The sequence below is a fragment of the Vulpes vulpes genome, chromosome 8 (assembly GCF_048418805.1).
Source record: "Vulpes vulpes isolate BD-2025 chromosome 8, VulVul3, whole genome shotgun sequence".
Lineage (NCBI taxonomy): Eukaryota > Metazoa > Chordata > Mammalia > Carnivora > Canidae > Vulpes > Vulpes vulpes.
The window spans coordinates 2,067,419-2,094,654 of record NC_132787.1 but is presented as its reverse complement, the minus strand read 5'-3'; the positions used below and the strand labels follow the sequence as shown (position 1 = coordinate 2,094,654).

The window sequence follows — 27,236 nt, the reverse complement described above, 5'->3', positions numbered from 1 at the left end:
TTTGTCAGCATAACTATCTTGAGATTCGTCCACGTTGTGTCATATCTCAGTAGTTTATTCTGTTTTCTTTGTTTTTTTTGTTTTTTTTTTTTTTTTTTTTTTTTGCTGAATAGTATGCTACTGTATGGATATGCCGCAATTTGTTTATGATTCACCTGTTGATGGATGGACGTTTGGTTGTTTCCAATCTTTGGCTGTTGCAAATAAAGCTGCTAGGAACATTTATGCCATATCTTTGTATGGATACACATTTCATTTTCTCTTTAAGATTGTATTTATTTATTCATTCATGAAAGACACAGAGAGAGAGGCAGAGACACAGGCAGAGGGAGAAGCAGGCTCCATGCCGGGAGCCGAAGGTAGGACTCATCCCGGGTCTACAGGATCACGCCCTGGGCCGAAGGCGGCGCCAAACCACTGAGCCACCAGGCTGCCCTTAATTTGCATTTTCATAATGACTAATGATATTGAATATCTTCACGTGCATATTTGTCATCCATATATCTTCCTTGGTGAATATTATTATACTTCCTTTTTGCAGATGAAGACCCTGAGGCTGGCCTCCATAACTAATCCTAATAGGTCCACAATCAAGATAACGAACATGTCTGTGCAAGTCATTTGCCCAGTTTTAAAAGTTGAGTTGCCTTACTTAATATTGCATTTTGAAAGTTTTTTATATATTCTGAATTCAAATCCTTTATCAGATTTGTGATTTACATTTCTTCTTGTCTTCTCATCATTTAACAGTGTCCTTCAAGGAGCAGAAGTTCTTAATCATGACGATGTACAATTTATCAAGTTTTAACTTTATGAATCATGGTTTTGGTGTTCTATTTAAGAAATTTTGCTTAACCCGAGGTCACAAAGATGTTCTCTTGTGGTTTTTTTTCTAGAAGTTTTATGGTTTTAGATTTTTACATTAAGTCTATAATCCATTAGTACATTTTTTTTTTAATTTTGAAACCACTTATACTTGCAAAACTAGTACATGGACTTCCACATGACTTTAGCCCAGCTTCCCCTAATATTAACATCTTACCATAGGTTAATCGTTGAAACCAGGATATTAACATTGGTATAATACTGTTAAGTGATTTACGGACCTCCTTCAAACATTGCCTACTGTTCCCCTAATGTCCTTTTTCTTGTACAAGATCCAATCCAGGATTTCACATTACAGTCACTTGTCATCTCTCCTTAGTCTCCTCAATCTGAGACAGTTATTCAGTCCTTCCTAAAGGGTAGTTAACCCTTGAACAACACAGTTTTTTTTTAAGATTTTATTTATTTATTCATGAGAGACACAGAGAGAGGGAGAGAGAGGCAGAGATTCCGGCAGAGGGAGAAGCACGCTCTATGCAGGGAGCCCGACACGGGACCCGATCCCAGGACCCCAGGATCACGCCCTGGGCCAAAGGCAGTTGCTAAACCACTGAGCCACCAGGGATCCCCCGAACAACACAGTTTTGAACTGTGCAGATCCACTTATATGTGGGTTTTTTCCTGATAAACACAGTACATTTGTGTATAACTTTTGACTTCCCCAAAACCTAACTGCTAATAACCCACTGTTGACCAGAAGACTTACCAATGACACAAACAGTCGATTAGGTATTTAACAAAAGACATTTCGTATGTTATATATATATATAATATATTGTATTCTTATGACAAAGTAAGCTAGGGAACAGAAAATGTTACTAAGAAAATTACAAGGAAGAGAAAATACATTTACAGTGCTCTACTGTATTTATCAAACAAAATCCACGTATAAGTGGACCAGTGTACTTCAAACCCATGCTGTTCAAGGGTCAACTGTATTTTATTGTGATGTATAAGGATGTAATTGCTATCTCCCTAAATTTACTCTGTTTGTTTAATATTAAATTCTAGGCTCTCAGGCCAAAATTTTAGGGAGGAAAAAAGAAATATTTGCTACAATCAATGTTTTATTAGAGCCTGGGATACTTCCTTCAACAGCTTTGCCAGAGATAGGTTATAAAGAGGGCATAGCTGGCCTGCCCAAAATGGTAGGGACCCAGACCTCAAAAAGCCCCAGGTTGCCTTTGGAAAAAGCCCAGACTCAGGCTGGGGATAGTCTCACAGATCAAGAAGGAGAAAAAGAGGAGGTCTAGTCTTTTCATGACTTGCCAGGGACCTTTTACCTATGATCTTATTAATTCTTTTTTAACTTCTTTTCTTTTTCAGTCTGTGCTGTTTATCATAATTATACATTTCTTGTGTTTATTCCCACCCTACCCCCAACATAAGGCTACCCTTCCTTTTTTTTATTTGCCTTAAAACAACCTCTCTCTAGCTCTAGAAATTACATGTGGTTTGAGTATTTCGATAATTTAGCAAAGAAGTCTGTATTTAACTTATCCAAAGTCTTTGTTTTTCTAAATCTTCAAAGTTTTACGTTGAAGTAAAAAGAGCATTGAACTTGGAATCCAGTGGATCCCACCATCTAGCTGTGTGGCCTTTGGCAAGGTATTTAACGTCTCTAAATATGTCTTCTTATTTGCAAAGTAGACATGGTAATGGAACATTGTGAGAATTATGCAAAATGTGAATAAGCAGTCCATGAACTTGAGTTGAATCTAAATGTCTCTGCCTCCTCTTCAGATTGAACAGCCCTCATCGGCTTGGTTAGCTCTCACAGGCCAGTATCCTTGCCCTGCTGTAACATTGCTGAAAGATTTGGATCTTTTCCCATCCAGTGAGGCCTCCCAGAGCAGAGTTCAGAGGTGAACATGATTTTGAACCAGGGTAGGATCATTCATTCAGTAAATGCTAGGTACATTAGTGTAGGCCAGGAACTGAGTTAGACACTTTATTCATTACAGGAAAACAAAAACAAAAACACCGAGTGCCTACCATGTACTTCACACATGAATTTCCGCTAACAAACTCACAGTAATTCTGTCCAGTAGGCATTGCAACCCACATTTTATAGAGGGGAAATAGAGGATGTGGCCCCTATCCTAAAGGCATCCAGAAGCCAGTTAGAAAAAGATAAGATACAGTAAATGAAAAGCTGCTAGAAACACAAAACAAACTGTAAGAGATGCTAGAAGATATGTGATCAACAGCCATATGACTGGTAAAGACAAATACTGCTCCCTCTGCCGAGAAGCCTTCCCCTCAGTCCTTCCCTAATAAATGTTTACTCCTCCAAGAATCAACCAAAGCATCGCCTCCCCTGTGAAGCCTTCTCTGCTTCTCCAGGCAAACCTGAGTTCTTCTCCATCTGTCTCACTTAGCCCTTGATCCCTCCTACCCTTACATAGTGTCATTGTTGATGTGCTTGTCTGTTTTCCCCAGACACTGTGAGCTTCTTGGGGTCAGGGTGAACGACTTACTCAACTTCACCCGCAGCTTCATAATAAAAATTAGAGAATACAAGGTTAGAGAAGGAGGGAAAGGTTAGGAGTGTGATTATGAATAAAAGCTCAGGGTATGAATTTAAAGGGCCTATTTGGTCAAGGGGTGGGTGGTTCTTGTAAGATAATGATACGGGTTTTAGAACAAGTGGATTAAAAACCCAGGATTTGGACTTGATCCTGGAGTTATTAGGGAGTCATTAAAGGTTTCCGAGCAGACAAGTCATATGCTGTATTTTCATTTCAGGAAGAATAGTCTGGGTAGAGAGTGGGTAGTATCTAAAAACTGGGCAGTCCGTGGGAAACTATCAGCGTGGTCCAGGTAAAAGACAATGAGAGCCCCAAACCATCAGGATGGCCATAGAAATGGAAACCCTTTAAGACCAGGTGTGGGGGGTGGGCAGCAGCACCTGGGTGGTTGGTGTAGTCTAACCGTCTATTCTTGATCTCAGCTCAGGTCTTAATCTCAGGGTCTGAGTTCAAACCTCACTTTGGGCTCCACAATGGGCATGGAGCTTATTAAAAATAAAAAACAAAAAAAACAGATTGGGGAACCAAAAGAAATAGGTAATTTAAGGAGAAAAGAGTGGAGGATGACTGGGAAATTAGGACAGTGATGAGACCACTGACAAAACAGGAAAGCTGAGGAATGGTTTGTGGGAGGAGAGAATAAGTGTGGTTTTAGATGCGTCGGGCTTGAAACAGGGGCAGGTGGGACATTCTATTAGGATCTCAGGTAATAATAATAAATAAATTATAAATAATAAATAAATGAAATAAAAATAAATAAAAAATTTTTAAAAATTAAAAAAAAGGGGGATCCCTGGGTGGCGCAGCAGTTTGGTGCCTGCCTTTGGCCCAGGGCGCAATCCTGGAGACCCGGGATCAGATCCCACGTCAGGCTCCTGGTGCATGGAGCCTGCTTCTCCCTCTGCCTGTGTCTCTGCCTCTCTCTCTCTCTCTCTTCTCTCTCTCTCTCTGTGACTATCATAAATAAATTTTTAAAAATTTAAAAAAAATTAAAATTAAAATTAAAAAAAGGATCCCAGGTAATGCCTTCTGGTTTACTTCCATATTCTTCCTTCCAATGCCTACTGTTCTGATAGTCATGTTGGTTGTAGCGACCTCTTAAAGGCTGAGAATTTAATCACAGATGCTCTGTGGAATGACCTTTTTCCCAGTCCAAGTAATCATGTATAAAGAGGCTTTTCGGAGATGGATTTGCCCAGGAAATGGTTCTAAGTAAAGACCTCCAGCGACACTGTTAAAGATAACTAGGAGGTGGCGACAATGAGGCAGGTCACAGAGGGCTCAAGTGAGATGTGAGTTCAACCCCGTGCTCCAACACTTCTCTCTGAAGACTCCGTGATTCCCTATAAGAATAATAATGGGACTAAGAACATCGCCCACTTTATAAACTTGCAGTAAGCATTAAATGTAAAGTGCTTAGTGTAGTTCTCAACATATAGAAAGTATTAGATTATTAATTAGGATTATCATTGTCATTGATGTGGCCATCCTCTGTAGACTGTGATCTCCTTGGAAGCAGGGGCCATCTTACTTATTTCTGTAGCTTCAGCTCAGGGTATAGGACATATAAAATTTTTTGTTTATTTGTTGGTTTAGAAACACTTAAACCATTACTATGATATATATTTTTAATAAGCCTTTTATTTTACGATAATTTTAAATTTATAGCAAAGTTGCAAAGATAATACAGAGTTCCCCAATACGTCTCACCCAGTTCCTCCCACTGATAATATTTACATGTCCATAGTATATTTGCCAAAACTAAGAAACCAACACTGGTACATTACTCTTAACTATATTCCAGACTTTATTTGGATTTTTTTTTTAAAGATTTTATTTTTAAGCAACCCCTGCACCTAACATCGGGCTTGAACTCACAACCCTGAGTTGCATGCTCTACCAACTGAGCCAGCCAGGCATCCCCCCAATCCCACTTTTTTTTTTTAAAGATTATTTGCATTTGATCATTTTGATCATTTGATCATTTTTCCACCGATGTCCTCTTTCTGTTCTGGGATTCAGTCCAGGGTACCACACTGCTTTCATTGTCATCTGTCTCCAGTCTCCCCTGGTCTGAGGCAGTTTCTCAGTCTTTTTTTTTTTTTTTTTTTGGCTTTTCATAACCTTGACAGTCTTGAGGAAAACAGGCCAGGTATCCTGTAAAATGTCCCACAATCTGGATTTGTCTGATGTTTCTCTTGTGGTTGGATTGGGTTATGGATTTGTGGGAAGAAATTCACAGAGGTGAAGTGCTTTCCATGTCATCATATCAAGGGGCACATGAATACCCACCTGATATCTGTGGTGAGGTTAACCTTGATCACACGGTTAAGCTAGTGTTTGCCCCGTGTCTCTCCTATGAAGTTACTATTTTTGCTTCCTGTACTATATTCTTTTTCTCTCCCCTCTCCCTGGTACTCTTGGAAAAAACCCCTTTACCCCTGTACTCTATTCTTTTATCTTTCTTTTTCCCCCTGTACTCTATTCTTTAGAAGCATGGTCACCAAGTCTAGCCCAAGGTAGGAGAGGTGTTAAGCTCTGCCTTCTGGATGACAGGGTACCTACATACATTGGAAGTCTTCTGGAAGGAAGATTTCTTTCTTTCTTTCTTTCTTTCTTTCTTTCTTTCTTTCTTAACTTCAACTGCTTGTTTATATCAGTATTATGGACTGAATTGTGTCCCTCAGAAGAAGAAATGTTGAAGTCCTAACTGCCAGCACTTCAGTGCGTGACCTTATTTGGAAATAAGGTCTTTGCAGATTTAACCAAGTTATGATCATTAGGGCAGGTCCTAATCCAATATGACTGGTATTTTTATTAAAAGGGGAAATTTGGATAGATGCACACGGAGGGTAGTGAATGTGAAAATGGTCATGTGATTACAGAAGCAGAGATTAGCCTGATGCATCTGCAAGCCAAGGAACGTCAAGGATTGATGGTTACCAACTTGAAGTGAGGAAACGGCAAGAAAGGGTTCTACCCAGAGTCTCAGAAAGAGCATAGCCCTGCTAGCACTTTGGTTTGGGGCTTCTAGTCTCCAGAACTGGGAAGCAATAAAATTCTGTTGTTTTGAACCACCCAATTTATGGCACTTTGTCACAGCAGCCTTAGCAAATGAATACAATCGGTCTGCACTTGTATATTTTATTTATTTATTTATTTTTTATTTTAAGATTTTATTTATTTATTCATAGAGGTGCAGAGAGAGAGAGAGAGAGAGAGAGGCAGAGACACAGGCAGAGGGAGAAGCAGACTCCATGCAGAGAGCCTGACCTGGGACTCGATCCAGGGTCTCCAGGATCACGCCCCGGGCTGCAGGCGGCGCCAAACCACTGCGCCACCAGGGCTGCCCTATATTTACTTTATACCGTATTTAATTCAGTATGATATTATGTATTTGTTGCACAAAATTTTTTCAGCTTTGACCTTTGAGAGTCTTTTCAGGTTGGTTCTTATGTGTCTCTAATATGCTCCCATCCTTTTGTTCTTTGAGCACTTCTTTACTTGCTAGTACTATAAGAAGCTCTAGCTCCTCTTGTTTCCCTATACCAGGCCTAGAATCAGCTATTCCTGGAAGGAGTTTTGCTTCCTTTTATTGGAGAATGGTACTTAGAAACCAAGATCTGTGTGCTAGCTGTGCTCACCGCTATTGGGATGCCATTGCTTCTAAACCCTTACATGAATGGAGTTAGATAATATGTATGCTAACCCATATATATACACAAACCTAGCTTTCTTTTAAACCTTTCTTTCTTTTAAAGATTTTGTTGTTTGTTTATTTATTTATTTATTTATTTATTTGACAGAGAGAGAAAGCACAAGCAGGGGGAGTGCTGGGCAGAGGGAAAGGGAGAAGCAGACCCACTGCTGAGCAAGGACCCCGATGCGGGGCCCTGGGATCATGATCTGAGCTGAAGGCAGATGCTTAACTGACTGAGCCACCCAGGAATCCCTAGAGTTGTTTCTAGCAATTGCCCATCTATATGTATATGAAGCTAAATATAAGTTCATATTGCAGTCTCTGACTCCTAACCAAGCACCAGAAGATACATTCTAGCCTCCCCCCCCCCTTACTTATCAGTGACTTCTCCCACCAACAAAGAGAAACCTGGCTCCCAATATCCATAACTTGTTTGTTCAATCCCAGTATATATCCAAGGCTGCTTCAAAAATTTGTAACCTGGGGCACCTGTGTGGCTAAGTGGTTGAGCATCTGCCTTTGGCTCAGGGCATGATCCCAGGGTCCTGGGATCGATTGAGTCCTACATCAGGCTCCCCACAGGGAACCTGCTTCTCCCTCTACCTGTGTCTCTGCCTCTCTGTGTGTCTCTCATGAATAAATAAATAAAATCTTTTTAAAAAATTTGTAACCTATAAGCCTTTGAGAAAATTTATCAACTAGAGCACAGTGTTTATGTAGATTATGCTGTGCCTTTAATCGTTAACCTTATAGTTTCTAGTCAACACACAGTTTTCTAGAGTTGCTTAGGTCAGCACCTTTTTGCCCCTCACCCCCTTCAGTATGTTTATGTCATAGATCTAGAATACAGTTAGATTTATTTGCAACAGTCTACATTCTATCCTGGAATACCCTAGAATCCTTGTTGGTTTTTAAGTGTTTATGAGGTGTGTACTTGATGGACATATATAAATTCTAAGCTCTCTGAGAGCACAATTTCTCTCTATATGTGGCCATATTACCTATTCAGATCCACATAAATAGATGCTCCATGAATCTATTGAATATTCTCTTGTTCATTTAATTGCAAAGAGGCAAACCTCAGATCTGCAGTTGCTGTTCCTTGTCCACTAATGATCCCCAATTCCCAAACTGTCTGGCTGATTCCAGCCTAATCTAGAAAAATTCCCTGCTGTCTTCCCAAACTTTCCCAAACTCTATTATAAAGTTGTATTATTTAGAAAGCCCTCTTTTATTTAATCTGGAGCCAGGTTTCCCTCTCCTATTGCACCCTGACCACCCTCTGGGCCTCTTAAACTCTTTGGCCTTTACTTTGGCCAAAGCAAGGGGAAGAAAAAAAGAGAGAGGAGGGCTGAAGGGGTGGGAGGGCCAGGAGACCTCCTGGGGTGGGCTGAGCTAGCCCAGAAGTTCAGGAGCAATGGTGGAACCTCCAGAAGAGGTACAATGTGCCCCCGTCACCTCTCATTGCCCTCCCCAGGACTACCTTTGCTCCCACCAGAAACACCAACCTTTACTTAAATCAATTCCAAACTCTTTATATGGGAGCTGGGGGCCTAGAGACAAGGAGTGTGTAGGGCCCCTGTCCTCAAAGTACTTACACTCTAACTGGAAAGGTAAGACACATGACTAGATAAACAAAAATTTAAGACGGCAACACAATAATGTGGATGAATTCAAAGGAAAGCAGACAGCTGGCCCAGCAGGTGAGGAAGAGGGGATAGAATTTGGTTTGTATTGAGGGAAATGAGGATTCTATTCCTGTGAGCTGAAAGCTTGGAGTCCAGAGGAAGAAATCACCTCTGAGCACCAGTTAGAGCCACACATTCACTTCCCTAATCTCCATTCAGGCCCAGAGATGGGAGACTGCCAGGGGGTTCTGGGGAAGGTGATCCAACCAGCTGGCTGAACCAGGGCTCACTGTCCACAGGGCCCTGGATGGTTTTATCCAAGTGGGATGTAGGGGACATGACATACCACAGAGGCCTTCAAGGAGGAGAGAGTCATATGAGCAGGACTGTGGGCAGCAGGACCAGCTGGAAGGTTGTGTGGGAGACAGATGGCGGGGATCAAAGGCCAGAGGCCAGCTGAGTTTATCACAACAGTTCCCATCCAAGCCACACCAGACTTGGGCCGCGTTATTGATCCGCATCCTGGGGGGCTTTCTGCCTGTGAGATGGGCCACCACTTGAACTCAAAGCTTAAAAGGGTCTAGGCAGGCCCTTTCCATTACCCCTTCCCCTCAAAAGGAAGTCAGCACCTGGGGTGCTGGGGACTTGGACAGACAGGCTGGCCATGAGAGACAGCATAAGGGATCCAGAGAATGGAGCGTCCTATGCAAGAGAAGGAAGAGGCCCAGCAGAGTTTACTTCTGGAAAAGCCTGTTTCCCCAGCCCTGGCAAAGCTCTCAGCAAAGTCTTCTCTCACAAGGAGGCCAGAGTCCCAAAGGTCTGCACCTTGGCCCGCACTCCATCCTGAGCACTCAGCATCTGCTTCAGATCCCACTATTTCCGGTGCTGTGGTAAAGGGCATCCCAAAGGGAGGAAAAGCAGAGTCCAAGAGTCTCAGCCTGCAAGAAAGAGACTGGTTAGGCTCCAACAGCCACAGAGTGCAGCTCTGGACCTCCATGCTGGAGGAGCAGGGGAAGGGCAGTGTGGTGCTGGCATGGTGGTGGTACTGGACTGGGCCGTCCAGCCTGCGCTGCAGGGAGGGAGAAGCTGGGCAGGTGGGGGCAGTAAACGGGGTAGTTCTGTTGTAGGGGTGCTGGCATTGCAGGAGGGGGAAGGGGGTATGAGGAGGGGGTACGGAGGAGTGGTGGATGTGAGAGGCTACCCAAGTAGGGGGCTCTCCTGCAATATAACCTACAAAGGAGAAGTATGAACATTTAGAAAGTCACACTTGGATCCTGCAGGGAGGACTCCATCTCCTCCTCATCCCAAACTTCTGATGGCCTTCCTGTTTGAGGTGGGAACAACATGCTGGAACCCATGCTCAGGGCAGAATAAACAGTGATATGGGTTTGGGGACAGGATGAAGCTAGTTCTCCACCCTGAGGTCAGAGCTTGGGGCAGGAGGTCCCAGAGTCTCCGCAGAGTGGGGGAGAGCTGCCCCCCCCCCCACTCCCTCTCCTCCCCTCCTCCCAGCCTGTCCAATCTGCCTCTGCGGGCCCGGAGCTACTGCAAGACACTGCTCCCCAGATTCCTGTTCTAGGGTCCCAGGGTAGCCAGGGAAGGCGGTGGAGGGGGGCCGGGAGTGAATTTCTTTTTTGGTATTTACCTAAAAGCTCAGGAAGCCCTTGCTGACATTACTGCTTGGGGGCCCAGAATTTAAACTTAGTCACTGCCCAGAGCCCTTGTTTTAGGAAAGAATGAGATGGCTCTTGTTGCGTAATCCGGAGCAGGGCGGGTGTGAGCTGCCAAGAGAAGCGGTCCTTCTTCCGGCCTCTAGGAAGGCGGGCGCTGCTCCGAGGCTGGGATGGGTGGGGCAGTGCCCCGGGAGGGGAGGTGGGCAGCGCGGGTGGGGGAGCCGGTGGAGCGGAGGCCGCCCAGACCAGTCCCAGGCCAGCACCCCCTGGCAAAGCCGAGGAAACCGATGAATCCAGGCAACCCAATGGGTGATACTGGGAGTTAAGGGGCAGATTCTAAGAAAGAAAGGAATGGAGGCCAACCTGGATGAAGGAGAGAAGTCGGGGAGGGGATGGTTGTTCTCTGTCCACTGTTCCCAAGAGCACCCAGAGTGTGGGTTCCCCTAACTTTTGCCCCACCCGCCTCCACCTCCATAATTGCAAGGGGCCAGTCTCTCATCAGTGCCCTGTCCCCACCTGCCAGGTGTTCAGCTATTCCCACCCTTCCACACTGGGCCCTCTGGGCTACTCCGGTGGCCCCACCACCATCCTAGGGTTAAAGCCTACACATTCGAGGTGCGCCTGCCCACCCTCTCCCCACCTCTCGCCTTGCTTCCCCCCAACCCCTTCTACAGCCTTAGCCCAGTCTGGCCCCCCGGCCCCCGTTTTCCCACAGTAACATGTCAAACCTTGCTCTTCCTCTCCTCTCCCCTGGGCTACTTTCTCCCATCAGCAGTCGCTTATCTCAAGACCGCATTATCCATCCTCGGGGCCTTCTTTTCTTTCCCTTTACACACATCCCTCCCGTGACTCCCACACCCCATCCCTTCTCCCTTCCCTTCAAACAGCACCCCCTCACTCCCCACCAGGGACCCCGCGCCCCTTCTTCGCCCACACATACACATGAACTGGGTTCCTGGATTTCCCTTCATCCCAATTCCCGTCCTCTCCTTCTTCCACCCCTCCCCACCCTCCAGTGCCTGCAGCCAGCTGTCCAGCTCCCAAATTCCGGCCCGAGAGTCCCGGGAACAAAGCAAGAAAAATCAGAGTAATTTGGGAAGTAAACAGAAACTGGGAAGGGAGAGGGGAGAGTAAGTGGGGAGGACCCAGGTGGGGGGGGCCTCTCCAGTCCCACCCAGTTTAGGGAATGCCCCTGCCTTCTCCCCCACCCCCCTTCACCTGGCTCTTAAAGGGCCCGGCCCCTGGCCGGCGGCTACTTAAGGCAGAGGGGCGGCGGCGGGCGGCAGCTGCTGCACGACTGCCCTGCGAGGAGCGGACGGGGCCGACACCCTGACCATGACCCCCCGCAGGCTGCTGCCGCCCCTGCTGCTGCTGGGCCTGCTGCTCGCTGCCCGCTCGGGAGCCGCCCTGGCGCGGTGCCCAGGCTGCGGGCAGGGGGCGCAGGCGGGCTGTCCCGGGGCCTGCGTGCAGGAGGAGGACGGGGGGCCGCCGGCGGAGGGCTGCGCCGAAGCGGGGGGCTGTCTCAGGAGGGAAGGGCAGCTGTGCGGGGTCTACACCCCCAACTGCGTCCCGGGACTGCAGTGCCAGCCGCCCGAGGAAGACGAGGCGCCCCTGCGGGCGCTGCTGCTGGGCCGCGGCCGCTGCCGCCGGGCGCGCGGGCCCCCGGGTGAGTCCCGCCCCGCCCCCCGCCCGGAGCCCCGCCCCTGCCCCACCCAGAGCCCGGCTCCGCCCGGAGCTCCGCCCCTAGCCCCGCCCCCGCCCCCAGAGCCCGGCTCCGCCTGGAGCCTCGCCCCCGGAGCCCCGCCCCTAGCCCCGCCCTCGCCCCGGAGCCCCGCCCCCAGAGCCCGGCTCCGCCCGGAGCCCCTCCCCTGGCCCCGCCCCTAGAGCCCGGCTCCGCCCGGAGCCCCACCCCCGCCCCAAGCCTCGTCCTTAGTCCCGCCCCTAGCCCCGCCCCCCAGAGCCCGGCTCCGCCCGGAGCCCCGCCCCTAGCCCCGCCCTAGCCCTAAGCCCCGCCCCATCCCGGAGCCCCGCCCCCTCGCGCGGGGGGCTGCGGAGCGGGGTGCGGGAGACCCCGCGAGCCCCTGGGTTCTGCCCCGATGCTCCGTCTTCCTCACCCTGGGGAGGGGGCAGGTTTTAGGGGGCGAACGGGCCAGGGCGGGAAGCAGCTAGAAGCCTGGGGCGCGGCCGGAGGCCCTGAGGGTAAAGCAGGGAAATGTCTGAGCTCTCCATCTCTTTCCCCCCCTCTCTGTTTATTTTCCCTGGAAGGGAAAGGTGGGGCGAGAGGGGTTTCGGGTCAGGTCCTAGGCCACAGCATCTCAGCTCCTTCCCTCGACCCCATCCCCCGAGCTGGAGAAAGGATCCAGACGGTGTTCCCAGCTTCCATTTGGAGAAAGAGGGAAGGGAACCCAGACTCCCAAATCCCGCGCGCACTGGGAAGTATCCCCCCTTCTCCCCTTAATATCAGGGTGTCCAAAGCACCTGAACGTGAAGTCTAGAACAGAAGATGCCCCAAACCCAGAATTGTTTCAGACTAGACTAGGGTCAGAGGGCAGGCTCTGGGGGCCTCCCGAGAAGGGGACAGAGGTGGGGAAAGAAGGAATCTGCCAAATCAGGGTTACGAGCTGCTCAGAACCCTCCACCCACCCTACCCCACCCTACCCCAGGGAGGAAAATAGAAGGCTGAGTCATTGGGTGGGTGGGACAGAAGTGAGTCAGAATCCAGAAGATGGGGGGCAGCATGGGACAGAGGGAGGACAGGAAATGAAAGCAGCCCCCCCACCCCGGGGCACCCGAGCTCCTGGTTCCTTCCGAGGCAAGGGAGGAGATGGTAACGTGAAGTTTCCTTCAGTCCTGAATGCCTGGGTCCAGGCTGCTAGGGGTTGCCTGGGTGGGTCAGAGGAGGCAGTGGGAGCATGCGGGAGGTGGGGTGCTAAGTGGAGGGAATGAGGAGCGTGGTCTGAGAAGGGCGGAGGAAGAAGGATGCCCAGGGAGGCAGGGCTGCAGAGGGAATGGCTCTGGGGTGGCGGGGAGTAGGCAAGTGGGAGCAACTGTCTAGGTTTTGGGATCGGGACCTTGAGCAGAGCTCGTCTTTGGACACGGAAGAGGAGAGATGATGCCTTTAGGGGCCACAATATCTAATTGTACAGCTGGGCCAAATTCCAAGCAGTGCATACTTCCCTCCCTGCCTTTTCCTCACCCTGGCGTCCTGATTTATTTCCTCACCCCCTTCCATCCTGAGCTTTCCCCAAGCCGCCCAGACACCATGTGTGACACTTTCTCCAGAGCCAGGAGCAGCCCACAGGTTAGAAGCTCCTCATTCCCTGCGTCTTTGCAACCTGACCTCCGCCTGCCCCTGCTCCTGGGACCACTGGGGTTGAGCTGGGCTGAGCCATGGGGGACCAGAGAAGGGAGAGGACTCCGCTGCGGTGCCCCAAAAGTAATCGTCAGAAGCCTGGGAAGGGTGGGCTGAGTCACAGCAGGGTCACACGGGGGACACACATTCCACTTGGGTCCCTGCTAACCCCCTCCACATGCCTGGCTCTCCTGCCTCATCCCTCTGGCTTGGTGCACCCCCTGCCGGCTTCTGGAGGAACAGTCAGGTCTTTTCACCCCAAGCCCAAGGCCTCCCAATATATTTGTATTTGTCCTCCGTGTCTGCTTTCCAAAGTGCTTCTCCCTTATAAGACCTAAGACTAGTCTGGGGGTATTGTCAGGAAAGGTCATATAACCCTTTGTCAGAGAGAGAAACTGAGGCCAGAAGAAGGTAAAGGTGGAGGCAGGTTCTAACCACCCTCATTTCCACTACTTGGAAAGACCTTCTCTTCCTCCCACTGCAGGGAGTCCAGGGCGAGCAAGGGTCTCTTCCATTTGGTTCTGGTCTTTGACATCTGATTCTCGGACTCTCCCTTCCTCGTTCCTCTTGTGGCTGTAGGGGAGAATCCTAAGGAGAGCAAACCCCAAGCAGGGACCACTCGTCCACAGGATGTGAACCGCAGAGACCAACAGAGGAATCCAGGGGCCTCTACTACTACTTCCGGCCGGCCCAATCCTGGTGGTGTCCAAGATGCTGAAATGGTGCGTGTGCGGCTGGCAGAGAAGGCCTGAGGGGTGGGGAGCCCCGGACATTCCCATCCGAGGCTGTCGCCTTGAGCTTGGAGAGGTTTCCACGTGGGTCCTGGAGCCTGACTATGGGGGGAGCCAGGGGGCCATGTCCTGGAGGCTGCAATGGTTCAGAGTTGCCTGCTGTCCCTTTTCCCAGGGCCCGTGCCGCAGACATCTGGACTCAGTGCTACAGCAGCTACAGACCGAGGTGTATCGAGGGGTTCACACCCTCTACGTGCCTAATTGTGACCATAAGGGCTTCTACCGGAAGCGGCAGGTGAGGCCCCTCCTCTCCCCTCTTCCACCTGGTCCAGCAGGAGGCTCCTGCCAGGGATGGGGCCAGGGGAGCTTATAAAGGGGCATAAGGAAGACACTGCCCCTGCCTTCAAGATCTCCCAGCTTTAGGGCCCACACAAACGTAGAAGAGGAGCCAGACCGCCCAACTCAGGAACGCCTAACTCGGAGGTTCACATTTATGAGGTGGCTCAGAGTCACCTAGGGGCTGAGAACAGGCGGGTGGCTGAGCCTACCGCAGAGTCTGAGGATTTGCATTTTTTTTTTAATTTTTATTTATTTATGATAGTCACAGAGAGAGAGAGAGAGGCAGAGACACAGGCAGAGGGAGAAGCAGGCTCCATGCACTGGAAGCCCGACATGGGATTCGATCCCGGGTCTCCAGAATCGCGCCCTGGGCCAAAGGCAGGCACCAAACTGCTGCGCCACCCAGGGATCCCAGGATTTGCATTTCTAACACAGCCCCTAGTATTTTGAGAACTAGGGTTCTGGTCTAGAAGAATAGGCCCAGTTTAGTGGGTAGAGAAGAGGGGAGCAAGAGAAGGGAGCCCAGAGAGCCTCCCTGTCCTAAGGGTTCTCAGATGTTTCTGCATATTACGACGGGGGTGGGGGGGTGGGGGGGGGGTGGGGGACACAGCCCATCCCCACCCATGGGCCCTCGTGTCCCTCCTGCTGGAGCCTCAGCGCTGCTGCACCTCTGATCCCTGTGCCTCTCTCCCCAGTGCCGCTCCTCCCAGGGGCAGCGCCGAGGTCCCTGCTGGTGTGTGGATCGGATGGGCCAGCCGCTGTCGGGGTCCCCAGATGGTGATGGAAGCTCCTCCTGCCCCCCTGGGAGCAGTGGCTAAGCCTGGGGGCAGGGCTGGGGGCACTGCCCGGCCAGTGGAAGGAGCACGGGGCTGTCCTCTTGGGTCGTTTGTTGAGTGACGAGTAACTCGGAGCCCTAAGCCCCACACTCCACCTTCAGGCCCCCCCACTACCCCCCAACCCCCAGGACCCTGCACATGGAAAGATTGTTGGTGTGGGCTTGGGGTGTCAATAAAGCTGTGTTGGGGGTCTCTGGCCTACGTCTCTGAGTCCACCTCTCACATCTGTGGAGCCCCTGGCCCCTCTGTCTCCCCCCTTCTGCCCCCACCCCCAAGCCCGCAGTGCAGCTCTCCTTCCCTGTGGACTGCTTGCTGGCGCTCCTGTGGCACTTGGAGTGCAGGAGACAGACAGTGGCAGAGGTTTCCAGCCCTGGAGCCTCACCTAACACCCACCAGGGAGTGGGAGCAGGGGAGACATGGAGGCCTTGGCCTCTGTCTGAGTTTGTGACCTTGTTTCTAACACTAATATTTGGACACAACGGGAGAGGGGAGAGGAGGGATTAATAGTTAATCCCCAGCAGGAACCCAATCAAGAGGAACTCTCAAAGCATTTACCTTTCTGCTACATCCTCCTAAAAGGGGAAGGAAATTCTTACTTATCAAGTCCCTCCCAGGGGCCAGACCCTGGGCCATGTGTTTTTATGTGGATTACCTCATTTTGTGCTTACAATAAGCTTGTGAGGTAGGGACTTTTGCCCCTGTTTGTTCAGAGGAGGAAACTGTGGCTTAAAATATTTGGGTCACTTGCCTGAAGTTACACAGCCGGTAAATGACCGAGGGAGGATTGAAATCTTGTTCTTCCATCTGTGCCAATGCCTGGCGTCCCCCAGGCACTGAGTGCTCCTTTGGCCTCCTTTCTGCCTACGCGCTAACCCAAGCAGGTGTAGGGAAGAGCTGCCGCCTAGGGGCCCTGGCACCCAGCACTTCCTGGAGGGGCCGCAGCGTCACCTTTGTCACAGGTGTCAACCCCATCAGAACATGAATCACATGCATGGAACACATCTTATCTCGTGGTCTAAGGGAGCTGAGGGCACCTGATGATCCTTCAGCCTGCGGGGAAGGAGATCCAGCAGGCAACTCAGGCTAGGCGATAAGCCCCAGGGAAGCCCAGGCCCCCGCCCCATGACACAGACAGGTGCAGAGCTGCAGAGCCGCTGTCCCCGTGGGAGGGGCAGCTCACTCAGCTAGGCACCTGTGTGGCGGGTTGGCCTGTTGGGGGTTAGTGACCATCCCAGGGGCAGCCAGCAGAGCGGAGCCTGTAGCTGAGAAGCGTCACCCTCCGACCGGATAACCTATCCGTGCTCCCTGGAAGGACTTTAGTCTTTGGAGCTGATGAGCGGAGTGAGATAAGAGTTTGGCAGCCTGCGAAGGAGGGGAGGGAGCACTTCACAGCCGTCTGCTGCCCAGTCGGGACACATCATGGAGCCAAAGGCAACCCGGCTGCGGAGGGGAGAAGGGCAGAGAGGAGAGCAAGAGGACCGGCCCTCTGGAGAAGGTGAACCCCCCTCTGGGGGTGCAGAGAGCTGGGGGGTGCTGCAGGTGGGGACGCACCGCGGAGAGGGCGCTCCTGCGGGCTTGGGAGGCTCGGGAAGGCAGCCGCTGCCCCTGCCCCTCACTGCCCAGCCAGGAGAGGGAAGTGGAGGGATACTCAGAGCTGGGGCCCTGCCTTATCTGGTGGACTCTTTCACCCCCCAACCCCCACCCCCGTCACGGGGGTGAACGGAGTAGCTTCCTGTTTCCCAGCTAGTGTCATCAGGCTCCCAGTGGCCTCCTCATCCCCTGCAGTATAACTTCCTCTTCTGATGGCCCCCCGCGATGCTAGATACTCCACTGGTTGGGGGCGGGGAGGCTGCTGAGCTTGGTCTCAGAAAACATTTCCTGGACAGAGGATGCTTCTGGGTCCAGTACAGGGCAGCAGAGGCCTGACTCCTCCCCCTTGGGTGTGCCCTTTGACCCCTCCTCCTAGGAAGCACCGAGAAGGATAGAGGCCTGGACTTGGTGCAATGGACGCGACATATGGAGGTGAGGAGGTCAGAGGTCAAGGTGGACAGGTCTTGGAGCAGAGGGAGGGAGTAGGGGCGAGGACTGGCTCGGCAAAGACGATTTGTTCTTGGGTTCAAACCCCTCAGATCAGGTTGGAGCCAAGGATTAAGATGGAGGGGTTCGAAATACAGGTCAGCAGGGCAGGGGCCAAAAGTCAGCCAGTGAACAGACTTCTGTTGGTGGGACCAAAGGGCAGGAGAGGGAAGGCCGAGGACAGGGAGAGGACAGCAGGGTGAGGGATGGCAGGCGGTCGGCATCCAGACCCTGGCGCTGGAAAGGTCTTTCCAGGTTCCCCCCTGCTGCCCTGGGAAGCCAGAGAGAAATAAACTGCGGGGCGCAGTGGGGGCCCGGGCACGGGCTGTGCTTGTTCACCATTCTGTCCCCAGCACTTAGGACCTGCACCCAGAGAAGCTCAGTAAGCATTCGGGGAAGGAGAGGAGAGGAGAGCTGGCTGGCTGGGGAGACAGCGGGCCCTGCCCTGCTTTGTCCTGTAGGTTGTGAAGACACAGTTGCTAGAACATGCACGGGGACAGCTGACGGAGCTGCTGGATCGGGCCATGTGGGAGGCCGTACGGTCCTACCCGCCGCAAGGCGGACCTCTGCCCTCCACGCCTCCAGATTCCTTGAGCAAGTAAGAGCCTGAGGGACTGGGGCCTGGGGAATGGCTGGAGCAGGCTCCTCTCTCATGAGGCTTGTGAGCCGTAATGTCACCTCGCACCTCCTTTGCCAGCACTGACATGACCCCCACGTCCACCTTCTCTCCTCCGCCCTGATCGCTTCTGCCTGCCTGACACCGACCTCCGCCTCTGGCCTTGTTCTGTCCCGGCCCTGACCTTCCACTTGGTCCTGCCCTCTGGGGGCCCTCACTCTGACCTTCCTCTGCTACTGCCCTCGGCTCCCAAGTCCTGACCCTTTGGGTCCTGACCCGAACAACTGTCTTCATTCAGGGGCCGGGAGCCATCCCCCGGGAAACGGAAAATTTTCATCATCCGGAAGTCCCTGCTCGAGTAAGTCCACATCAAGGACAGGAGGTGGGAGGAAAAGAAAGAGCTTTGGCTGGGGGTCCAGAACCCCTCATTCCTGCTCCTCAGGTTCTAGGTGTTTGGAGGGAAGACTTGGAGAGGGTTTTTTTTTTTTTTTTTAAGATTTTATTTATTTATTCATGAGAGACACAGAGAGAGAGGCAGAGACACAGGCAGAGGGAGAAGCAGGCTCCATGCAGGGAGCCCGACGTGGGACTCGATCCCAGGTCTTAGAGAGGTTTTCTAACGTTTGGTTTTCCCACTTCCCCCGGCTGTGATTGTGGAAGAAAGGCCCCAGCACGAAAAGGCTCAGCCATGTCCCTGCCCTTAGCGACAAGTTCCCAATCGCTAGTCCCCTACCTCACACGTGTACAGTGCTGGAGCTGGTCAGCACGACCTCGAGGACCCTCCTACACCGACACTCGGGCCCCTGTCCCTGCAGTGAGCTGATGGAGGTGCAGCATTTCCGCACCATCTACCACATGTTCATCGCCGGCCTGTGTGTCTTCATCATCAGCACCCTGGCCATCGACCTCATTGATGAGGGCAGGTAGGACGCCTCCCGCCTGGGATAGGCACATAAATAAGACCCCCAAGTCTCCAGCGTCCCACTTGCCATTGGCCAGATGAGCACAGGCCCCCTGCTCTTTGATCCTTTGATTATTGGACACACATCTACATTGCCTCCAACGATCTTCCCAGCTAAAACTCATTCTTAGACTTCTTCTTCCCACAACCTTTTAACAGTTTTGAGAGTTTCCCTCCAGCGCATTTTCCATGTCTTGGCATCCACATGTATATAAGAACCAAGAGGGGATATGTTGTGGGGTTTTACATAAGTAAGATACCCACTCCTTAACGATTTACCTTCCTATCTTAGAGATTGTTCCATGTCAGCCCATTGTTATTGATGACTGCAGTCTGGCACGCCAGCTTTGGTCTTTTCCTAAGGGACATTTAGGTGGTTTCCAATTTTTCACCATTACAAACCATACGGCCTTAACATGAGCAAATAAAAACACCCAACAACCTACTTTCTACTAACTCCCGTCTACAGCTATAAACACTCCAAAAGAACACCACTAACGAAGATCGAGGCTAAATTCTAAATACCTCATATTCTAGTAATACCTGCGGCATACGAAGCTCTGAGCCCTCCTGTGCCACTGTAAGATGCAGAGGGCTCTAAAGGTCATTCATGAGCAAGCCCGTCCCATGATTGAGTCTTTCCGGCAACACCTTGTGCTGCAAGTGCGGGACAACAGAGGTGCACCTTGAACACCTTCAGATATGGGGCGCTGGAACCCTTAGCAAAATGCCTGGGTTTACCTTCCAAGAGCTCTGACTGCAGAGGGCGGGGACAGGGGTGGGCCACACATTGGTCTACGTCGTTTCTCCTTCTCCATTCCAAGGCTGATGCTGGAGTTTGACCTCCTGATCTTCAGCTTCGGACAGCTGCCCCTGGCGCTGATGACGTGGGTGCCCATGTTCCTCTCCACCCTGCTGGTGCCCTACCAGGTCCTGCGGCTGGGGGCGAGGCCGCGGGCCGGAGGGGCCTGGGTGCTGCGGGCCGGCCTAGGCTGCGTGCTGCTGGTGGCCCACACCGTGGGGCTCTGCGCCCTCCCCGTGCTCGTGGCCCTGAAGTACCAGCTGCCACCCGCCTCCCGCTGCATCCTGGTCTTCGAGCAGGTGACCCGACGGGGCGGGGCTGGGCGGGCCCCGGGGAAGGGGGGCTCTGGGGGTTGGGGCGCTCTGCAGGCTCCAAGGAAATGCGCGGCTGGCTTTGCGGGGAGCCTCAGGGGTTGGCTGGCCCGAGGCCCCGCCCTGGCCTCGCAGGTGCGCCTTAGCCCTGGGCTCATCCCAGCAGCTACCTGTTAGGCTGTGAGACTGTCCCACGAAAAGATAAAGTCCGGGCTTTGACCGCATAGATCTTGCGGGGCCTGGGGAATGGCTGCCCGCCTCCCTTCCCTAAGCGAGGCACAGAGATCCTGAAGTCATCACAGCCCCGCAGCAGCTTACCCTCCCTTCCGTTCCGTGTCAGGTCAGGCTCCTGATGAAGAGCTACTCCTTCCTGAGAGAGGCTGTGCCCGGAACCCTTTGTGCCAGAGTAGGTGAGGCCTTGGGTGGCCCTGCTGTGAACGCGGGCCTTTAGGCTGTTGGAGTGAACCAGCGGTTGGGAGACTCTCATAGAAGCTTTGGCTTCCTAAGGCCCTGTTGCCCCCAGGGCAGATCCCTGGCCTCCAGCTGGGCTCTGTGGGCCGCAGTCTTTGGGCGTTCTCAGGTCCCACCTCTGAGATGTGGCGCCTCTGTTGCTCGGGACTTCTGGCACTTTCCAATGTCCAGGGCTAACTTGGAAAGACCCAGGGTATGAGAGCCTTATCTCAGGAAGTCAGAACAGAAGGAGAGAAAGAACGTGTGGTGGAACTTGTGGTGCTTCATGAAGCTCCTACCACAGCAGGTCCTGCACCAGAAAGTTAGGGTGCAATGGAAGCAAGAGTGTCGAAGAGCAGCTTCAGCTCCTGCCTAGTCTCCCCTTCCCCAGCAAGCCTCCAGATCCAATGCCAGCTGCTCACCCATCCCCATCCCCTGAACCCCAGTCCTATCCAGCCCTCCACCCACCAGCCTCAGCCCTTCCCCAGCCTCCATCATCACCCCCTTCCTTCCCCCCTCACTGATGGCTCCCTCTCACTCCTCCCCAGGTGAGGGCATGCAGGCCCCCAGTTTCTCCAGCTACCTCTATTTCCTCTTCTGCCCCACGCTGATCTACAGGAAGACTTACCCCAGGTAAGACCTGCACCTCTCTTCCAAATGCCCAGGCCCATCAGGGACCCGGCCCTTCTATTTTCCTCTCTCTGAGGTCTTTGGCCTCACCCCAGACATTGGCCACTTTCTCAGGAAGCATCCCATAATTAAAACGGGAAGTAACTGGCAGGTAGACTGCCCCTTCTCCTTTGCACAACCCATGGTGACACGAGAGTGACCAACTGTCCCGGTTTGCCAAGGACTGTCCCAGCTTTAGTGTCGAAAATCCTACCCCCTGGGAAACCTGTCGGCCTGGAGCAAACTCCTGATGGTTAGTCACTTTAGTTGACACTGGAGCTAAAAATCTGTCTGCCGTGTCTATTACGGAAGGTTCCAAAGTGTTCTAGACCCTTACCTCCCAGATAGTCCTCCCAAGGCCTGAGCAATTGAGGGAGCTTCGGGGAGGGGGGCCTAGAACCTGTGCCCCAAGCGGGCAAAGAACAAAGTAAAAGGACGAGAAACATCTTATCCTCCTTGCTGCTGCAGGACACCCAACGTCAGGTGGAATTATGTGGCCAAGAACTTTGCTCAGGTCAGAAGATGGGGTAGAAGGACGGACTTGTGGTGGCCGAGGGGGCATTTCTGGGAGGGAGGTGACGAGGCCCGGGGAGGGAGGAGGTGGGAGGGTGGTGCTAAGGTAAGAGGAGGTGGGTGCTGGGCCCGAACCAATTCCAGAGCGGAGGGGCAGCTGCGTGACGCCTCCCAAGTGTGTGTCCCCCCCTCTGCACCCCCAGGCCCTGGGCTGCGTGCTCTACGCCTGTTTCATCCTGAGCCGCCTCTGCGTTCCTGTCTTTGCCAACATGAGCCGGGAGCCCTTCAGCACCCGGGCTCTGGTGCTCTCTATCATGCACGCCACGTTGCCAGGTACGCGGCCGCCCGAGGGCAGGGCCGGGAGGGCTGCAGCTGGTGGAAGGTTTCCTGGCCAGGCCGCCTCCCTCCCCTCGCTCTTTCCCTTCTGTCAGGTTCAGCGCCTCCCGCCTCGGAACCTCTCCCACGGGTGCCCCCCCCCCCCCATTGCTCATTGCCAGGGCCTCAGGTCGGCACCACTGCACTCTCGCTTTCCACGTGGGCGTCCTCACCTGTTCCCTTACCCCTCCAGCGCTTCCTTTCCCGCCTGCCCTGATGCCGCCCGCAGGAACCGCCCTCCTACAGGTTATCATTCCCCACCCTTGGCCTGGCATCCAAAGCCCCCAGCTGGTCTTCTCATCCTACCACAAGCTCTGCTCTTCCCTTTTTAAAAAAAAAAAAAAAAAGATTTTATTTATTTATCCCTGAGAGAGGCCGAGACACAGGCAGAGGGAGAAGCAGGCTCCCTGCGGGGAGCCCAGTGCGGGACTTGATCCCGGGACCCTGGGGTCACGCCCTGAGCCTAAGGCAGAGGCTCAACCGCTGAGCCCCAGCGCCCCTCCGCTGTTCTTGAGCCGCCTGCTCCTTCGCCCCCAGGCCTTTGCTCAGCTGGGTCCCTCAGCTTGGAAGGAAGGAAGTTAAACCTCATTTTCCTCATTTTCTCATTTTCCAGCCGTGAGATCTGATCCCTTTTTGTTTTTTGTTTTGTTTTGTTTTGCTTTGCTTTCTGATCCCTTTTTGGAGGCCTACACGGAGTCCTCCTCATCTAGGAATCCTGTCAGTGTTAGCCTTCCATCACCTCGACCTCCCCCTGCTCTGGCCTCCAGGTGCACCCACGGCTACCATGCTTAGCTCCCAGCACATCCGACCTTGATGCACGGTTCCATATGTCTCTGCCTCTGTCTGTCTCTCCCTCTCTCTCTCCAACCACTCTGTGAACTCCCAACGGTCAGGGACTTTGGGGTTCATATCTGCATCCCCCACATCCGCCATGGGATTCATGAGCAGATGGACGGAGTAATATGCGTGAATCAATGAGTGACTAATAAATGGTTGGTAGGAGTCGGGGCCCTGGTTGCTGATGAGGGCCCCTCAGAGCTTCCCGGGGGATCCAGGTGGGCCAGGCTGACCTGTAACCCTTGTCCCCACTCACCAGGCATCTTCATGCTGCTGCTCATCTTCTTTGCCTTCCTCCACTGCTGGCTCAACGCCTTTGCAGAGATGCTACGATTTGGAGACAGAATGTTCTATCGGGTGAGGCCCAGACCTGGCTGCATGGGAGCTGGATGCAGGGAGGGCTGGGGAGTGATCTGGGGAGGATGGTAGCTCCACTGGGTGTCACCCCAGCTGTGCTGTCAACCTCCCACATGAGAAACGCGCTCCTCCAGGTGTGGCTCCAATGCCAGCCCTCCACCCCCTGACCAGTTAAGGCTAACTGCCTTGGTGTGCTCGGTGCTTTGGAATCCTCTTCTCCTGAGAGGGGGTGAAGGAGGGAGGGCGGGCCCCAGGTCCTGAAGAGGCAGCTGGAGAGTGCTTGCTGTCTCTCTTCTGCCAGAGGCCAGCCCTTGTGGAACACTGGGACAGGGTAGGGTGCAAGAAGCAGGGAGGAGCGGCTGGGGCCTGGAAGAGTCAGGACCCTGATGCTCTCCTCCTTCCCTCTTCCCCAGGACTGGTGGAACTCGACGTCCTTCTCCAACTACTATCGCACCTGGAACGTGGTGGTCCATGACTGGCTGTACAGCTACGTCTATCAGGACGGGCTGTGGGTACGGGCTCTGAGGACCCCTGGGCCCCCACAGTTAATGGAGCCTCTCCAGGACATTCTCCCTCCTTCTGTCTACACCACCTACCTTTTCCAGACCTAGGGGCCCCCTTGACTCCCTCTACCTTCTTCTACCCAACCCAGTGGGCAGAAAATCCTCCTTATGGTCTAACTTCCTTCCTTCCTGAGCCTTAACTCCGTCCCTCCGCAGAACATTCCTCTTCTCCTTAGCCTTCTAAGGACCCTGCATATAGTAAGTCTCAGTTGCCAAGACTTTCCACGTATGCAACCTGCACGGTGCCCCTGAGAAGCAAGTGTTGTTATATCCCCTTTTAAAAATTGCACGAAAGGCCCAAGAGCTAATACAGTGCTCTAAAATAAGCCAATTCGACCCCTCAAATACCATATTCTATTCCGTTGTGCTGTACACTCTCCTGGCTTCCTTGAGGAGGGGGCTCTGTGGGGGTCTTGGGGAGACTCACCCCACCCCCCCCCACCCCCAGCTCCTTGGTGGCCGGGCCCGCGGGGCAGCCATGCTGGCTGTGTTCCTGGTTTCTGCAGTGGTGCACGAGTACATCTTCTGCTTTGTCCTGGGATTCTTCTACCCTGTCATGCTGATACTCTTCCTTGTCATCGGAGGTGAGCTTGGCCTCTGCGCCACTGGCCTCTGTGTGCCTCTCCAGCCAGAGGGCGGAGCCCGGAGTCCTGCTCCTGGAGATTCCACCCTTGGGCGACGGGGAGCTTGGGAACAGGCGGGAGGCAGCAGGGATGTAGGAGAAGATTTCTGGCTGCAGAGGAGCATCTGAGCAGGGCACACACGGGGGGCAAAGGGGAGAGCTGGCGTGGGGCTGCCGGGGTTAGCATGAGACCCAGGATGCCGACGTATGAACCGAGGGGTCCTGCTTTTTTAAAAAAAAATTTTTATTTACTTATGATAGTCAGAGAGAGAGAGGCAGAGACACAGGCAGAGGGAGAAGCAGGCTCCATGCACCGGGAGCCTGACGTGGGATTCGATCCCGGGTCTCCAGGATCGCGCCCTGGGCCAAAGGCAGGCGCCAAACCGCTGCGCCACCCAGGGATCCCCCAAGGGGTCCTGCTTTTACATGAGCCCCTTAGAGCACCGCGTGTTGCTGGAGCCGGGCTCAAGACCTTGCCCCGTGCTGCCTTCCTGTCCCATCTCCCCCCAGCGCCCTGGGATGGGAGGCAGCCAGGGAGACAGGTGTCTGGAACCGGAGTAACAGCCCTTCCTCCTGCATCAGGGCTGATGAACTTCATGATGCATGACCGGCACACAGGCCCCGCGTGGAATGTGCTAATGTGGACCATGCTTTTTCTGGGCCAAGGCATCCAGGTCAGCCTGTACTGCCAGGAATGGTATGCTCGGCGACACTGCCCCCTGCCCCAGGTAAGGGACCACGACCCTCACTCAGCCCCCCATCTGGAGGGACACACCCCCCTCCCCAGCAGCCAGCCCTCTGTTGTTACCCAGTTCAACCCCCGGGGTCTGGGGCCAGGGCCTGGTGTGGGGGTGACGTGCTCTGGTATCTCAGATGTGTAGGGTGGGTACAGGAGGGAATTCATGCACGGTTCACCCTTCTCTGGCACAGACAACTTTCTGGGGGCTGGTGACACCTCGATCCTGGTCCTGCCATACCTAGAGGTCAGGGCACCCTCATTGCCCAGATGACACCACCACGTTCCTCTCAGCCTGCAAAGCCCGGGACCGTGGCTCCTCTGCCCGCACTCACAGACCTGGCTCCAAGCCACGGGGGCCTGGCACGCATGACCCCACCAGGGAACTCCAGGAACTGCCATCAGTGGACCTGTAGGACAGCTGAGCACAGACTCAGAATGGTGGTGGCTCTTGAGCCGCCAGCCCCCTCCGCTGGGCACAGAGCCCCCTCCTACCTCATGACTGCCCAGACTTGAGAAAACTTGAAGGATCTTCCAGATTTGGTGAAGGCAGGGTGACCAGAGAAGCCGGAGCCCCTAGGTCTGAGAAGGGCTTGGCCCGCCCTTTATATGGCTTCCAATACAGTAATAAACTCCGTGTCTCTTTTTATTCATTCATTCGTTTATCCTTCATTCACTGTTTGTTGAAGGCCCGCTCTTGGCAGGCACGACAGATGGACTGAAGAGTTGTGCCCGCGGAGCCAGACTTGCAGGTGGAGGGGCTGAGGGTCTTGGATGCCCTCCCCTCCCCTAAACCCAACCTCACCTTCCCTTCCACGTCTCCTCCTTCTTCAGCTCACATTTCCACAAGCCCTAATCCTTCTGCTCCCAGCAACCTCTGGCGCATTTGGAGAGGGCACCCCGCAGGCCTCCTTTCCCTCTGCAGACCCCGGAGAGAAACTGCCTGCACAGACCCGAGGCAATTATTTTAACTTCATGAGCCACGGTTTCCACAGCCATAAAGTGGACCTTAAAATGAAGAGTGTCCTGACTGTATGCGTCCAGAGAGTCAAAATATTCGTGTTCATCACCACTCCGGAAACCAGACTGTGGTCACTGTAAGGAGAGGATCGTCTCTGTCCTCCTTACACAGGTCCCCCACGCAACCTGGTGCTGGGAAGACATTTAGATCAGGAACCTTTCAGGGACCTAAGCCCCAAGGGACAGAGACCAAACCAACCAGGGTCACTAAGAGAAGCATGGGTGCTTCTTTTTTTTTTTTTTTTTTTTTAAGATTGTATTTATTTATTTGATAGAAAGAGAGAGAGCACAAGGAGGGGGATTGGCAGGCGGAGGGAGAGGGAGAAGCAGGCTCCCCGCTGAGCAGGGAACCGGACCCAGGGCTCAATCCCATGATGCTGGGATCATGACCTGAGCTGAAGGCAGATGCTTAACCGACTGAACCACCCAGGCGCCTCCTTTGTTTTTTTTTAACATGTTAACAATACGATGGATATCTTGCCACGTCTATACTATAGATCTGCTTCATCACTTTTAATTACCACATGGTATTACATGGCGTGTATATACTAGAATTTATTTAACTAACTGCATACGTGTCAATTGTTTCCAATATTTTGCTCTTATAAAGAATTCTGTGGGCAGCCCGGGTCGCTCAGCGGTTTAGTGCCACC

At 52.8% G+C, this 27,236-nt stretch overlaps 2 protein-coding genes across 2 annotated transcripts; both read left to right on the top strand.

Annotated features, from left to right (window-relative positions):
- The first annotated feature begins 11,688 nt into the window (after positions 1–11,688).
- IGFBP6 (insulin like growth factor binding protein 6) lies at positions 11,689–15,876 on the top strand. Its single transcript, XM_026000387.2, has 4 exons — positions 11,689–12,083; positions 14,349–14,491; positions 14,676–14,795; positions 15,535–15,876. Exons 1-4 carry the CDS (start codon positions 11,753–11,755, stop codon positions 15,655–15,657), a joined length of 717 nt encoding a protein of 238 aa, XP_025856172.2. The 5' UTR covers positions 11,689–11,752; the 3' UTR covers positions 15,658–15,876.
- Positions 15,877–16,703: 827 nt separating this feature from the next.
- On the top strand, positions 16,704–26,216 carry SOAT2 (sterol O-acyltransferase 2). The gene is made up of 15 exons (XM_026000389.2): positions 16,704–17,170; positions 17,642–17,697; positions 18,213–18,349; positions 18,666–18,725; positions 19,183–19,290; positions 20,153–20,429; positions 20,782–20,851; positions 21,440–21,524; positions 22,029–22,074; positions 22,277–22,406; positions 23,545–23,642; positions 24,056–24,154; positions 24,654–24,789; positions 25,410–25,555; positions 25,758–26,216. Exons 1-15 carry the CDS (start codon positions 17,095–17,097, stop codon positions 25,806–25,808), a joined length of 1,575 nt encoding a protein of 524 aa, XP_025856174.1. The 5' UTR covers positions 16,704–17,094; the 3' UTR covers positions 25,809–26,216.
- Positions 26,217–27,236: the final 1,020 nt, after the last annotated feature.

What these genes read in the sequence shown, in the direction of transcription:
- IGFBP6 (XM_026000387.2), top strand. Translation starts at nt 11,753, where the DNA reads ATGACCCCCCGCAGGCTGCTGCCGCCCCTGCTGCTGCTGGGCCTGCTG. An exon ending in GTGTCCAAGATGCTGAAATG is followed by an intron (nt 14,492 to 14,675) that starts GTGCGTGTGCGG and finishes CCCTTTTCCCAG; the next exon opens with GGCCCGTGCCGCAGACATCT. An exon ending in GCTTCTACCGGAAGCGGCAG is followed by an intron (nt 14,796 to 15,534) that starts GTGAGGCCCCTC and finishes CTCTCTCCCCAG; the next exon opens with TGCCGCTCCTCCCAGGGGCA.
- SOAT2 (XM_026000389.2), top strand. Translation starts at nt 17,095, where the DNA reads ATGGAGCCAAAGGCAACCCGGCTGCGGAGGGGAGAAGGGCAGAGAGGA. An exon ending in CATGCACGCCACGTTGCCAG is followed by an intron (nt 22,407 to 23,544) that starts GTACGCGGCCGC and finishes CCCACTCACCAG; the next exon opens with GCATCTTCATGCTGCTGCTC. An exon ending in TCTATCAGGACGGGCTGTGG is followed by an intron (nt 24,155 to 24,653) that starts GTACGGGCTCTG and finishes CCCCACCCCCAG; the next exon opens with CTCCTTGGTGGCCGGGCCCG.